Here is a 16,112-nt window from a genome sequence, read left to right on the forward strand (position 1 = left end):
AGGTGAATTTATTAAATCTTCTATCTGCCATTTCCATTTTCTGGAATTTTTATATGTTATTGCCTGTGTTGCTGCTTTTAATTCAGAAATTGTTTTTCAATTTGTTTGTGTAGGCACAATGATGACTTTCAATGATATTTATTACTTAATCCTCAGAACCTCTGAGTAACCTACCTTACATGGCCAAGGGGACTTTTCACATGTGATTCTGTTAAGAGTTTTGAGAAGGGGAGATCAGCCTGGATTATCCAAGTGGGATTAGTGTAATCACAGTGTTCCTTAAGAATGGAAGAGCGCGGCAGCAGAGTCCACGCAAGAGTGATGCGCTGAGAGAAAGACTTGACTGGAATTACTGGCTTCTGATGGTAGAAGGGGCCATAAACCAAGGAATGAGGGCAGTCTGTAGACATAAGAAAAGAGTCTTCTGTAGAGCCCCTGGAAAGGAACATAGCCTTGCCAGCACCCTGGTTTGATTCCACTTTTTACTTCTGATGTCCAGAACTATAAGAATAAATTTGTATGTTCAGCTGCTAAATGTATAGCATTTTATTATAGTGGCAATATGAAAGTAATTCAATCTCCATTTAGTTTTTACTGGGATTATTGTTATCTCAATATGACTAATTTTATTTTTAATTCTAGTACCCTAAGAAAGCACATTAAGAATACAAATCATAAATATTCTATAATTTAATCTTTCTTTTTTCGCCTCTCTTGTTCTTCCATAAGTCTGCTATAGTGGGAGGTGCTGGGTATCGAACCCAGGTACATGTTCATCTGAGGCAAGCATTCTACTGCTTAGCTATATCCCCAGACAAGATTTTAATTCCTAGTACATTTTTCTGTTCCTTGAGTATTCAGTTGGTAATTTTCATGAAATGCAGAGTTCTTACCCAGAATCCTCTTTGTATAGAATTTTAAATCTAAAATAGACTTTATATATCACTGAGTCTGTTTTCCTCATTTCACAGAAGATAAAACTGAGTTTCAAAAAATAATGTTTTATCACTATAATATTGTCTAGTATTTATGGTGTCAGGACTCAGTTTCTTTCTTTCTTTTTTCTTGTACCAGGGATTGAAGGGGCGCTTAACCACTGAACCACATCCCCAGCCCTTTTTTATATTTTATCTGGAGGTAGGGTCTCATTGAGTTACTTAGGACCTTGATAAGTTGTTGAGGCTGGCTTTGAACTTGTGATCCTCCTGCCACAGCCTCCCAAGCCTCTGGGATTATAGGCATGCACCACCGTACCCAGCTCAACACTCAGTTTATGAGAGAACAAGAATGGGTAGAACTGAGTCACATGTTGTCTGCTGATTTAGAACCTGAAATCCCATTGGGGAAAATCATCAGTTTTAAATATCTTAGCATATTATGGCTCAAAAATGATATATATATATATATATTTTTTACTTTTTACTTCATTATCCTTAACTGTATAAGTTTAAATAAATAGAAAAAAAACATAGTTTTTATGTTTGGAAAAGGTTAAGAAATTGCACATATCCCTTCTTGATTTAGTAATTGGTTTTCAGAAATTGGAATGCTGTGAAAATCACATCAGCTTGATATTTGACTTAAAAAAACTCTTTGTCCAGAGAAAGTACATGCTTATAGGGGCTAATAGAAAAAAATAGTTGTACATTTATATTTATACTTTCTGTATATTCTTTGAAGAAAGAAAACTTGGAAATTATGAACATTTTTGTAGTTGTATTTAATGTATTAATGTATCTAACATTTCTTTAGCATCAAATCCATCTGACAGTTGCTATTATACAACAATGAAACAGTATTTGTATATTTAATCTTCACTTGAATAGGATTTCTAACCCAGTGGAGGAGGATCAACTGATAAATCAGTGGAATATAAATTAGAAAATATTTGGCTATAAAGGAGAAACAAAATCAAAACTCAAAGGAGAACTTGAGATTGTGGGGGACCTTTGTTTTTTAAGAGAAGGCACAGCCTTAATCTGGAATGTTCGTAGGAAAGAGTAGTAATGGAGGGAGGAGAAAGGGAAGAAAAAGAGAGGGATGATAATGGGAAAGAAACTGAAGACAAAAGAGAAAGGAAGTAATTGATAGAACAGACTCTTGAAATGGTAGGAAGCAATGAGATTAGAGCACGTGGATGGCAAAAAGCACATGTTCTCTATTGTCCCGGAAGAGGGGTGAAAGAGTTGTGTATTAAATGGGTAATTTTTTTTGTGGGGAGGAAGTGTTCCAATCTGATAGTTTCAATTTACCTCTGGAAACTGTTGATGAAAAGAGGGAGAGGGACTCAAAAGTTTGAGAATATTAGGTAGTTTAGTGATTGTGCAGAATATATAGAGTAATAATTAGGGGGAAACCATATCGTCACATGGCATAGATTACCAGTTGAGGAGAGACGTGGTAAACTTGTGCTGGCATCAACCTCTAAATGTGTGAATTTTCTCCAGGCTTTCTCAGAAGCCTTAGTACCTGTGGAAGTTACAACAAACTTGGATTTGTCCAAGACTGGTGTTATTCAAATATATTGTTTTGGAAGCACAGTGTGACAAAGAAGTTATAAAACCCTCTGTTCCCTTTTCTAATAGTTCCAAAATTTATGAAGCTCTAAAATGAAAGCTTTATGGGTTGCATGTGGGTCACCGTGCATGGAAGCCCAGTGGATAGAAATATCTGGTGTCTCTAGGATGACCAGTGGACATTTTCTCTGGTCAATTGCCCAGAGACAGTGTGAATTTTTATCCCCCTCTGCCATGGCCCACACAGCACCTGAGGTAGGTGTGACCTGCCAAGATGTCAATCAACCTGCTGACTGCAAGACATCATGAAGTAAGACTTCACCCTTGAAACCTTATTCCTGCCTTTGATTTACCCCCTTAAATAAACCACCAGAGCCATCTTTTCTTTGTCTAGTTCTAGCACCCATGTGGACTAGATCTGTCAGGGGCTTTGCTTTTGTAAATATATTTCTGAATATTTGTGTTTTGTTATTCATTAATTATTTCAGACTTTAAGTTTTAGTTTTAACTGCCCAATGAGATGTTGGTTATCACCCCCATTAGTTTATGATAACTCATTTGGTAGCAAAACTCTGAAATAATTTACCTGAGGCTATTTATAGCCTTCACTTATCAAATTTAATATATATTTATATGTTTTGCCTCACAAATCAATATGTGTGATTATGGAGTGCTGCTTCAGCCTCTACTGGGGATGCTATACATGAAATATGCACATATAACTGTTCTTAAAACCAGAAAAATTCTGAATTGTGAAAGACATCTGGCCCCAATTTCTTCAGGAAGGGACTGTGTTCTTGTGTTAGCAATAAAGAAGTTGAAATGAATTATTATGGAATTTAAGCTGGACAAGAAAAAAGGAGAAGGTGGGAAGGGTATTTCATTGGGAAAAGTAGAAGGGTCAAGGAAATAGATAATTTCAGAGAATCAAGGTTCTTCCGGGTGTGGTGATGCACACCTGTAATCCCAGTGGCTCAGGAGGCTGAGACAGGAGGATTGTAAGTTCAAAGCTAGCCTCAGCAACTTAGGGAGGCCCTAAGAAACTTAGTGAGATCCGCTTCAAAATAAAAAATAAAAAGGCCTGGGGATGTGACTCAGTGGTTGAGCACCCCTGGGTTCAATCCCTAGTACCAAAACGAAAACAAAACAAACAAACAAAAAACCTAAGTACTGGAGTTCCAGTGAGATAATTTGAATAGGAAATCATAATGAGCAATTAGAATGTCACAAGTATTTTCAAAGGGAGTCAATTCTGGGTGGTTGCAGGGTATGACCATCACTGTGGGCAGCTGAGCTGTAATAGAAGAAAAGGTCATTAGAAATGAGGTCAAGAAAATGAAAGGCAAGAAAATTAGATTACCCAGAATAATGACAAGATATAGGGTAGATGGGAACACTATAAGCCAAGCTCTCTGATATCTAGTGGGTGAGACACCGTGAAAGGTACATGAGATACTATGAGGAGCAAAACAATGTCCTCACTTTGCCCCTGGAGCATGACCTCTTTAATGAATGGAAAAGTAAAGAGGTCAATAATTATACAGCATGTTAGTATAATGGTAGAAGTGTGATCTCAAACTATTAAAGTCTAGATGAGGAAAGAGACTTTATATGTCTGGACATGTCCAAAGACCAGCCACTTAGATGTTTTGAAATTTTCCATGTTTTGTAAACATGAAATGCATAACCTATGGATATTCAGTAGAATATTTTATCAAAATAGTAGTTAAAACTATCATATTTGCTAGGTAATTTACTAGAAGCAAAGCAAAAAAAAGGTAGATTGTGCAGTATCTTCAAGAAATATTTTCTATATTTAGAAGTCTCAGACAAACTTAAGGTTTCAGGCAGAATGATTTTTTCTAGGAGATGTGTAATTTTCTGGTTTCTTCTCTGTTACCTTTTGTTTTCTAATTTTGTTTTAGTTTTATTGACTGTCCTTGTTATTCTATTTTAGACTATCTCAATCCCTTCTGGATTCAAGTGAGAGTATAAATAATAAGCAAATATATTCTGATCACTGATGCTGAAAAATAAGTTAACATGTTGTAAAGTTTTGTCACTCCACATTTGAAAAGATATACTTCATCTAATCTAAATATATTCTACTTCTTGTAGAGTAGTGTCAAATATCAACTGCTCCTTGGAGGTTACATTAGGTCCTCCAAAAAGAAGAAGTTCTCTAGTATCATAGATTGGTTGATGAATGCTATTCTAGGGCTGAGGAGTCTTGGGGGTAAGCTTTGCTGACCACAGGAATGTTGAGCAGCAAATGCTGGCTTTGGCCAGAGAACCTTTGATGCATAGTGACCTCTTTGAAATGTTGGAACTGATGGTGCTTGTGGGAACCTGCATTACCAAATGTCCATCACAGATTGAACATACTATGTGAGAATAGAAATGTAGAATAATAGGGCAATGATACCCTATATATAAACCACCTCTGTTTACAGATTCCCTAAATAACAGATGAAAATAGATTTTACTATGGCAAATAGTTCAATTGCAGTGTTCTGCAAAAACTTTGTCTGTCTCGTGTATTTTAAGCAAGATTTCTGGGCCATGTGGCTTTTCTAGTAGACTTCAATGACATGCAACCACCAAGCAGAGACCTTGTCATTTATTTAACTCCAACTGTCTTTAATCTTGAGGACTGTGAGAAACCTTAGGGTATGAGTATAATCACAGGATGTTATGCAGGATCAGATTTTCAAATTCTTTGCTTTTGTTTTCTGCTGCATGTGCCAGAGCAGTCTCATGTTATCTGTACATCTTTAAATTTGGATCTGTGGTTTCTTTTTTCTCTTTTCATCATCTTTCCTCCTTTCTCTTTTAGTTCACAGCCATGAACCAACCACAGTGCTTCTACAATGAGTCTATCGCCTTCTTCTATAACCGGAGTGGAAAGTATCTTGCCACAGAATGGAACACGGTCAGCAAGCTGGTGATGGGACTTGGGATCACAGTTTGTATCTTCATCATGTTGGCCAACCTACTGGTCATGGTGGCAATATACGTCAACCGTCGCTTCCATTTTCCTATTTATTACTTAATGGCCAATTTGGCTGCTGCAGACTTCTTTGCTGGGTTGGCCTACTTCTATCTAATGTTCAACACAGGCCCCAATACTCGGAGACTGACCGTTAGCACATGGCTCCTCCGTCAGGGCCTCATTGACACCAGCCTGACAGCATCTGTAGCCAACTTACTGGCTATTGCAATCGAGAGGCACATTACGGTTTTCCGCATGCAGCTCCATACACGGATGAGCAATCGGCGGGTGGTGGTGGTCATTGTGGTCATCTGGACTATGGCCATTGTTATGGGTGCTATACCCAGTGTGGGCTGGAACTGCATCTGTGATATTGATAATTGTTCCAACATGGCACCCCTCTACAGTGACTCTTATTTAGTCTTCTGGGCCATTTTCAATTTGGTGACCTTTGTAGTAATGGTGGTTCTCTATGCTCACATCTTTGGCTACGTTCGCCAGAGGACTATGAGAATGTCTCGGCACAGTTCTGGACCCCGTCGGAATCGGGACACTATGATGAGTCTTCTGAAGACTGTGGTCATTGTGCTTGGTAAGTTTTGTCTTGACTATAGCTTCCTTTATGGATATTCAATGTCTTAATATAAACCACATTAGATTATAATAGCAGTAAATAACAATGTGAATATTCACTTGGTGCATGTGCAGGAATTATGAGGGGATGAGGTTAGCTCTATATCAAATGTCTGTGGCAAAATCAGCTTACCAGTATTTCTGCAGTTACAGAATTATCTAAAGTTCTGAGTCAGTGCTATAGGATAAATGATGATGATAGGGAAGATGTCACTGAAGAATTTGGTTATCTAGTATTGAAAGCACCACAATATGTAACCCATCAGATTCATTTAGCTTTTGAAGGATTTCTTAGAACCTAAATTATGGAACTTTGCCTCACAGTCTCTGTATTAAAAGATTTTCAGATAGAATGCTTTATGTAGTATGAATGGCTTTCATATATAGTTATTTTTATTAGTCTATTTTAACTAAGTTGTTATTTATATTCTATGATAATTATTACCTTGTAGGCAAGTTTATCAAGGTTTCATATAGAGTTAATGAACAAAGATTGGAATTAATGACATGTTGTGACAGTCACCCTCATGAACATTTTATGTTTTTAAAATTTATCTCTTTGTAGTAATGGATGTTAATTCATATATCTTGTTTGAAAGCCAATATTTTATTCTTTTTGTAGACTCAAATAACTTTTTGCCTTTAAATTTAAAGTATTAGTTTTCCTAGATGAAAAAATCATGGTGATTATCAGGGATGTATGTTTTCATACACTTACCTTCTCAGAAAAGAATTGAAGAATATCTAGTAAGTTCTAGGCTCTGGCTGGCCTATGTTATTATTCCCACCTAAAGGACAGACACAAAACATTTCTTTTGCAGCTTTGAGTGCCCATTTTGAAAGTTAACTTAATGAGAATTTGTTTAAATTAAATTATATATTCTCTGTGGACTATATTCAGATTAATGTTTGATCATATTTTTAAAATATTTTTTAAAAACTTGAAGGGGTTGGGGATGTATATATCTCAGTGGTAGAACACTGGCCTCGTATGCAGGAGGCCCTGGGTTTGATCTCTATGACTGTGAAACAAGCACCTTTTAATTCATTTTTTTCCCTACAGAAATTCAGTGAGTTTCTATAATCCCTTTTGCTCTTTAGAAAGCAGGGAATGTAACCTGGGATTTTAACCAAGGAAATGTAACTGGGGATTATGTGGTTCTTCTGAAATTCTGGGAGATAAAGCCCTAATTATCATTAAGTGAATCAGCAATTTGGTTTGTGCGTTGACACATTCTGTTTTGGTTAGGGAAAATACATTACAGAGATCATCTCTGGCTGCTGTATTGATTAGGACCTTTTGTAGACCTTTAAGAATGAGAACTAGGCCTTGGAATTGTTGGTATAACCAAAGCCGTGTCTAACCAACTGGGATACTTAGGCAGTCTGTCCACTGGGGATCATAACATCTCAGATGTCAGATTGTCTTATTCTGTCCAGTTTCCCTGTATATTTAATTATCAATAAGATTTTGAGCATCCCTGTGCCACAGAGCTTATTTTCCATGATACAAATGAAAAACACCTTAGTTACCACAGATATTATTTTTGTATGAAGTTAAGTAACATGAGACATTTTACTTCTGTATTAACTCTAATGTTTACTTGCTAATGGTCTAAATGTTTGATGGACACTTTTCATATGCATGTGCTTTTTATGACATCAATTGCTGCTTCTAGTTTATAGAACCACCAGTGGTAAATGACTGCTGAATTTGGACTATGAACCTGCCAAGTTCTTGTTTTAATTTTGACCTTTGAGTAATGTCTGGCATAGTTTGTTTTGCAATATAATTAATGATTCATGTAAACTTAACTTTTGTGCCTCATTGGGTTGTTTTGCAAGTTGAGATAATTATTTTGAGTGCACTGTAGTGCACTGTACTTTCAGTGTACTTCTGCCCTAATCACACTTTCTACACCTGCCACCACTGCACAAACCCAATCCTGAAAATGGCAGAAATAATATTGCCTCTGAGATATTAAACTTTGTAATATTCTCTCCCTTTTTTTTTTCCCTCCCCCTTGCCCCTCATAACCTCTTATAATTTTATGTATCCTTGAAGGTCTCCTACCATTTCCATATGCTTTCCCTTCTCTCTCCGTTTCTCTCCCCCCATTCGTCTTTGTTTACTGTAGTCTTTTTCTCATGCTCTTTCTTCCTGTTCTGTTCTTAGTTTTTCTCTTTATATCAAAGCAGACATTTGGCATCTGTTTTTTAGGGCTTGGCTAGCTTCGCTTAGCATAATCTGCTCTAATGCCATCCATTTCCCCGCAAATTCTATGATTTTGTCATTTCTTAGTGCTGCATAATACTCCATTGTGTATAGATGCCACATTTTTTTTATCCATTCATCAATTGAAGGGCATCTAGGTTGGTTCCACAGTCTAGCTATTGTGAATTGTGCCGCTATAATCATTGATGCAGCCGTATCCCTATAGTGCGCTCTTTTAAGGTCCTCAGGGAATAGTCCGAGAAGTGCGATAGCTGGGTCAAATGGTGGTTCCATTCCCAGCTTTCCCAGGAATCTCCATACTGCTTTCCAAATTGGCCTCACCATTTTGCAGTCCCACCAGCAGTGTACAAGTGTACCCTTTTCCCCACATCCCCGCCAACACTTGTTGTTGTTTGACTTCATAATGGCTGCCAATCTTACTGGAGTGAGATGGTATCTTAGGGTGGTTTTGATTTGCATTTCTCTGATTGCTAGAGATGGTGAGCATTTTTTCATGTACTTGTTGATTGATTGTATGTCCTCCTCTGAGAAGTGTCTGTTGAGGTCCTTGGCCCATTTGTTAATTGGGTTATTTGTTATCTTATTGTTTAATTTTTTGAGTTCTTTGTACATTCTGGATATTAGGGCTCTATCGGAGGTGTGGGGGGTAAAGATTTGTTCCCAGGATGTAGGCTCTCTATTTACCTCTTTTATTGTTTCTCTTGCTGAGAAAAAACTTTTTAGTTTAATTAAGTCCCATTTGTTTATTCTTGTTGTTAACTCTTGGGCTATGGGAACAACAGCAGGGGAGGTAGAGAGGGAAGATGGGAGGGGAGGGGAGGGGAGGGGGGATAGTAGGGGATAGGAAAGGTAGCAGAATACAACAGTCACTAATATGGCATTATGTAAAAATGCGAATATGTAACAGATGTGATTCTGCAATCTGTATTTGGGGTGAAAATGGGAGTTCAAAGCACAATTTGAGTCTAATGTATGAAAGATGATATATCATGAACTATGTAATGCGATAAATAATCAATAAAAAAAAAAAGTAAAAAAAAAACAAAAAAAAAACTTTGTAATAGACACTAGAATGCAGTTAACCTCTTCTGGAATTAAGAACATTATTTCTACAGCTGTGAAAAAGAAGAAGTTTTAGTGGAAAACTCCACGTGAGGTGAAGAAATTTGATAGGGCAAGGTGGGAATGTGATTGTAATATAGGAAGCAGCAATTCAATAAACTGAGAAAAACAGTGAGAATGAGAGAATGGGCAGGATGTGGATGGGAGTGGTTGGAAAGCTTAGAATAGGGATTCCCCAATCCTAAGCAGCTGGCTGTTTGTTAAGGTGATGCCTAAGGCCATTCCATTCACTTAGTGTAGTACTCCTTGCTTGGGTTGTGTCCGTCCCCATTGTTATATGGTGAAGACGGGCTTGTAGATACAAGAGTTCTGTTCTACGCAAAGCTCAGCTCAGTATAAACTTGTCTATTTACAATCTTGCTTGTCCCCCCCCACACCCACACACCACCACCACTTTGGCTTGAGGTTTCTAATGTCTAATATCTTTTCTGCTGGATTGTCAGCTTTGTCAAGGCTGACAGGGATTGTAATGCTTTGTTGTCTGTGTTCTCACATTGCTGGCATAAATAGGTGATCAGTACATAATTGTTGAATGAATGGATGTGGTGTTAGAATCAAGTTTCTGAGTCTTCAGAACTGAAGACCAGAGAGAGCCATAGTGAATCCACTTTGGTAAATGCCACTTTATTCAACTGTACGGGAGCCAGACCTGACTAGACCTTTATTACCTGTGCCTTCTATTCAAAACTCAGCAGCTTGGAGAATGGCTACAGTGCATGCTCAGTAAACAATACATTTGTTTCACTTTCATTTATTCTGGGATTGATTATGGTTTGATTAACCATGCGGAAAGCCTTCAGGTTCCACTATTACTATGTCAGAATGACCTTTAAGACCTGTTCAGTATTCATGATCAAGAGAAGGGTTTGTTGGGCAACAACTGAATTCCTAGGAGTCAACTTAAAAATAAAAGCATCTTTGAGATTTATACTTATAATACCAGTTGGTAAGCATGAGGATAAGTTGCTTTTGAATGAATACTGAATCTTAATAATTTTGTCAAGTAGTTAAGTAGCATTATCATGTGCCCAGTACAATTCTACATTACAAATTAGTAATTGTAAATAAAACCCCTATGGAGTGTAGGTACCATTGTTGATTTGTCATCCTTATTTTCCAGGTGGTAAAAATTGAGGTACAGAGAGGCTAGGTAACTTGCCCAAGGCCACACTGCTAGTAGGTTTAGGAAATGGGATTCAAATTCAGGCACTTGGGGTCCAGAACCTATGTGTTTTCACTTCCATGCTATCTTGGTTCTCTAGAATAAAAACAACCATTGCATGCTGCATTTTGTAATAAAGTTTGAACAGCAGTATGCCATTATGTTGAAACATGGTGATCCCATTAGTTTCCATCAATACTGCCTGGCCCTGCATGCTGTTTCCACAAGCTGAGAAAGCTTTAAGGAACATTACTTTCTCTTCTTTCACCGCTGATGACGCTCAGGGCTCTCATTTCATTTGCCTTTTTCTATTGTCCTGTGTTGTAGCACCAGTAACTGACAGCTTCTCACTGGGGGAGTGTTCTGGAAAGGTGTAGTTCACTTGAGGTTCATCATCCAGTGTGAGGTCATGGCGCCCCTCCCCAGGCTTGACTTCTTTCCCTACTTGACATTTTACCAAGAATTCCTTTTGAGTCTGTTCCACAGTTGAAACTGTGGCAGTCAAGCTGTTCTTCCTTATTTGACCACAGGCTGTCTTGAGTTTTAAGTCCTTTCCTTTCTGACTCTTTTCTTTATGGTGATACTTCTATTGGGGAACATTAGAAAAGAGGAAAACTAGAATTTGGCAAGAGAAAATAGAGTGAAGAGGATTTTGCTTTTAAGCCACAGCAGGTACACAAAGTAAAATAAATGCAGGTGGGGCTTCTCTCTTTGTAGAAGAAGAGGGAGACACTTGTTTTCTGGTCTGATCTGTTTGGGCTGGAACTGACCACCTCTGAAGCTAAATTACCCTTTATTACCTGGTACCCTGTGCCAGTCAGTACTCAGCCTGGTTCTTCATGTGTTGTTTGTATCTTGCACCAAGGAAAGTTGCATTTTTCCCCTTCTATATTGAAACTCCCAGGTTAAGAGAGGGTAAGTAATTTGTCCAAGATCATTCTGTTTGTAAGTGACAGAACTGGAATGGTGTAGACCATGACCTTCAGCCACAGGATTTTGACTCTTTGGTACTTCTATTTCCAGTTTATTTCAACAAATATGATGTTGGGAGCTAATTATGTGCTAAGGGGTAAAAAGATGGATAAGTAAAATTCTTTGCAAAGCTTCTGTTGTAGTAGAGGAGACTAAGAAAGTATTGCAAAGGAGTTGGGTTCGTGTGCTTACAGAGGCAGTATTACATATTCTTGATGGGATGTGGAGGAGCTTGTCATTTTATAGTGTGGGGTTGGAGGAGAAGGTAGGCAACAGCATGAGCAATGATTTTTACCTCTGAGGAATTGAAAGAAGTCAAGTGTTAAGTCAGGGTATGCTGGATGGGGTTTTGACTAGAAGTCTTCATAGCACACTAAATAATATAGGCTTCAGCCTGTAGGTGACAGAGCTGATGAAGATTCCTCAAGATGAACCAAAACCAAATTCTTTACAGGTGGAGAGGTTATGTGATGAATCATCAAACTGAGACACTTTTGATAGTGAAAATAGACACTAACTGTTTGGGATGCTGGTAAAACAGACATAAACCAAGACTGTTCTGAGAAACCCTCCTTCTAGGCTTTGCTTTCTGTTTAGTTGTTTGTGTATATTCTTTCTGATATGTTTGGTTTTTCAAACACAGAGCTCAACACCGGGCTTCTTCAACTTTGTAAAAGTGATAAAGAAGAACTTTTTATAAGGCAAGTGATTTAGAATTTCATTCTGTCTACCTCCTTCATCATACAGATGAAGAAACTGAATCTCCCAACTTAAGAAATGTGGGTGTGAGTTAGCGTATGACCCTAGTCAGGATGCAGGTTTCCTGACTTCCAAGAAGGCACTGTGTTTTGCTGCAACAGTGTCTCCATCTTGTTCATCCCAGTCTCACTTTCCATCCCTTTCTGTCTTGTGAGCATCACCATGTATTTATACACAGGATTTGGCATAACACTATAGAGTGAACTGGCTACTAAAGAAAGGGTCTTCTTGAATTTGGCCTCTTTATAGCTGGTAGTAGCTATAATGGAGCATTGACAAAAAGACATCTGAAACTTAATTGCTTGCAGATTAGATAGCTTTTACACTTACTAGCATCATTGCCTTCCTTACTAACTTCAGCGTATTACTGTTTTTTACTCAAGTTTTTAAAATTAAGTGCAGGCTTTATTTTGTGGGGTGTGTGTATATGTGTGTGTGTGTGTGTGTGTGTGTGTGTGTGTGTGTGTGTGTTTTCTCACATTCGTTGAGGCAGGATGCCTCTGGGATTATTACTGTGGCATTAACTATCTGGGTGATTCACTGCAAGTTACTTTCTCTGTGTACCTTTATATGTGGGATTAAGTTGACCAATTTGATTGCCAAGATTATCTGGGGTCCTATTTATTATTCTATAAATAAAGTTAAAGTCAGTAACTCCATGGGCCAACCGTACAGAGCTTTCTAGTGGAAAACTTAGAAATGGACTTGGGGCAAAAACAAAAGTCTGTGGTTGCTCTTTGCATAAATGGTGCATCACCTTCTTTAATAATTTGCTTCTAGATGCACTAATCCCATGGTAGAGAGTGCTATATTTATTGAGGGATGTCTCAAAGAAGTGAATTTCGGGGGTACTTTCTTGTGGAGAGCCAAGTGGCAGGAAGGGAAGGCTTCCTTCCCAATTGGCCTTGTTACTAGGGGACAGGAGTTGACGCAGAGTTTTTTTTATTCTCTGGCCACAGGTGACCAAGCTACACATCCTGTTGCTCTGACAAGGAATTAAAGCCATCCAAGTCTCCTCAGGTCTCAGTGCCATCCTGTGAAGGACTCTTTGAGGAAGAACCTGTGGGAATATTCATGAGAGCCTTGATTGTTTGGCCAGCCAGTAGGCTGGCTTGGCCCTGTGGGTGGTGGCCAGGAGACTCACCCTGCAGAAGTCCCAGGATATTGCCCAGACCTCAATCCCCAGGCTCAGGTCAAAAAAGAAAACAGCTTTCAGACACCAGCTCTTTATACCCTTTTGTTGCCCATCTCCATTCAAATATTTAACTCAGAAGAAACTTCTAAACAGAAATAAAAACCACAAAACCACATGAACCTAACAGAGTTCCTTGTGAGGTGAGGCCCCAGAGGAGCCAGGACATGAAGTTCTTTCTCATTTTAGGTTAATGGAGAATGATTAAGACCTTGTTTAGCAGAAGCTCTGAATATTACAGTTATTTGTCTTTGTCACTAAGGGAATAAAAGAAAGATTCCTTAACTGTGGTGACTGCTGAGAATCACTATTGCCAAGAGATTGAGAACTTAGATTTGGAGTAAGATAGGCCAGTTCAAATCTTGGCCCCCTGACTTACTAACTCCATAATCCTGAGGAAAATTATTCTCTGAGCCTCAGTTTTAGAATTAATAAAATAAGGCTGGCAGGACTCTTCTCCTCAAGTGGTTATGAGCATTAGACAAACTATGGATATAAAGCACATAGTTCAGGGTCTGACTTGCAGAGAACACTTCCTAAACACAAACAAGGAATATCACTACTGTTAGGTCTGCCTTCATGAACAACTTTCCCTCTTTCTCTCTGACACACATCCACACCTATCCACACTCCAAATGCACTATTATATGCAACATAATGGTTCAAAATAGTTTATTTTGTGTACAAATGGTGCTGCTTCATTTCTCTGACATAGTACAAAAATACTATTGAGTCTTAGCAGCTGGCTTCAATAGCAGGTTATAAATTTTATTCTGAGTGGCCATTGCTTTTCCATAGATGTGTCTGTATCTCAGTGTTGCCTATATTTGTTGAGCCCCAGCCCTATGTCTGAAAAGTCTTATTAGCATCACAGGAATTGGCAGTTTTGACTTAACTCTCTGCAGATGATTAAATGGTGTGGACTACTAAAATGAATTTTGGAACAGATCAGGCCATTTTATCAATATCTATTAGAAAGTCATTAGCTCCTTCAGATATATCTGCAATACTTAAGGTACAGCTAGTAACCCACAAATTATTTAGGGTACTGTTCTCTTTTCTTTTCTCATGTCTGGAATATATGAAAAAAAATATCCCATGGGTAGAATCATGAGACCTTACTGCTGTCCTCCACCTGGTCTAGCTTCATAGTGTGACCACCTATGAATCTGTTAGGCTAAATTTCATTACCATTAACCTAAGAAGAAAAGGAATGTAAGCTGCTTCTAATCTTCCTCTACTGCCTCATGAACCTCACTGTGGACATGTCATGATGGCAAGGCTTTATCTTCTTAGCGCCTAGCACAGAGCCCCACACTTGGCAAACTTTCTATGTTTATTGAATGACTAAAAGAAATATGCTTCTTTTTCTGGATTGGCAGTTTTTCAGGTTGTCTAATTACAATAGAAATTTACTGGTATTACCTGAAATCCAGTGTTGTTTTATAGTTTTGTTCAAAGACTATTTGTTATGAGATGGTTATAATAAAGCAGTTCCTCATCCTATCATGATTAAGTTCTGGTATGAACTTTGTATGATAGTTTCTTAACAAGCACATACTAAATATCTGCTAGGTCCTTGTTAAGAAGTAGGGATACAGAGGTCAGTGAAAATATGGGCCCTGTTCTCAAGAATATCTCTTCTTAGTGGATGAAAATATATAACATAAGTCAACATAATACAACATGGAACATAGGCACAATATAACATAAAATATGCAAGGTGTGGGTGGGTGGAATGCTGTATTATTTAGGCAATGTCTGGAAAAGAGTTGAAGGTGAAAATGGCATGGGAATTAATACCTTAGATGGTATGTAGGGGTGTGCCAAGTGAACCCAAGCCAAGAAATTATTCTTTACACAGAGAGTGAAATTTTCAATCACTTCCCTGTATTGCAATTATCATATCACTTATGTATGATAGTAACCTTTGTTAGGCATGCAAATCAAAGTGTAAATTCCTGGCAGTGGGAATTTTTAATAATCTTTCATAACTGTCACATAATATTTGCTTATAGTTTTTTTGCCTATATTTTGCACTGGCATAATATCCATTTTTTAATTGACCAAAGATAGTAGATTAACATCATCAAATTAGTTATGAAATAAATAGATTTTCAGTGATTACTCACCTATAAGGGATGGGATGAAATTTCTGTATGTGCAAATCAATGTCCTTGGAAAATAAGAAAATCTCTGAGGGACTTGATTATTTCCAGGAGAAGTTGACACCTGTATTTGAAGCATGATGGAAATATAATTTTCTATGGTGTTTTATAGTCTATATTGGTCTATAGCAGTGGGAGATTTCAGAATGCCTGTAAATTGTTATTGTTACATTTAGAAATGTACAATTCTATTTTCAGGGGTTTATATTCTTTGGGCTTCTAAGGATCTTAATTCCCAGATATAGATGGACTAAATAAGAACAAATAGAGGATACTCAAACACATATACCCGAGTTGCCAAACTCAGCACATAAAAATTACCACCTAAGCCATATTATATGGTTGTATATTACTTAACAA

The 16,112-nt window shown here is 37.8% G+C and overlaps 1 protein-coding gene and 1 long non-coding RNA gene across 6 annotated transcripts in view; one reads left to right on the top strand and one right to left on the bottom strand.

The window, feature by feature from the left end:
- The window catches only part of LOC308642952, a 1,001,730-nt gene that overhangs the window by 433,696 nt on the left and 551,922 nt on the right, over positions 1–16,112 (bottom strand). The gene's annotated exons all lie outside the window — the stretch shown is intronic.
- LPAR1 (lysophosphatidic acid receptor 1) overlaps positions 1–16,112 on the top strand; it is a 146,565-nt gene that overhangs the window by 87,392 nt on the left and 43,061 nt on the right. For all 5 annotated transcript variants that reach the window (XM_081279665.1, XM_081279667.1, XM_081279664.1 and 2 more), the window contains one exon: positions 5,353–6,100. In XM_081279665.1, the coding sequence (XP_081135791.1) occupies positions 5,353–6,100 (748 nt within the window). The remainder of the gene's footprint in view (positions 1–5,352; positions 6,101–16,112) is intronic.

The sequence above is a fragment of the Spermophilus citellus genome (assembly GCF_964194105.1).
Source record: "Spermophilus citellus genome assembly, chromosome: 2".
Taxonomy (NCBI): domain Eukaryota; kingdom Metazoa; phylum Chordata; class Mammalia; order Rodentia; family Sciuridae; genus Spermophilus; species Spermophilus citellus.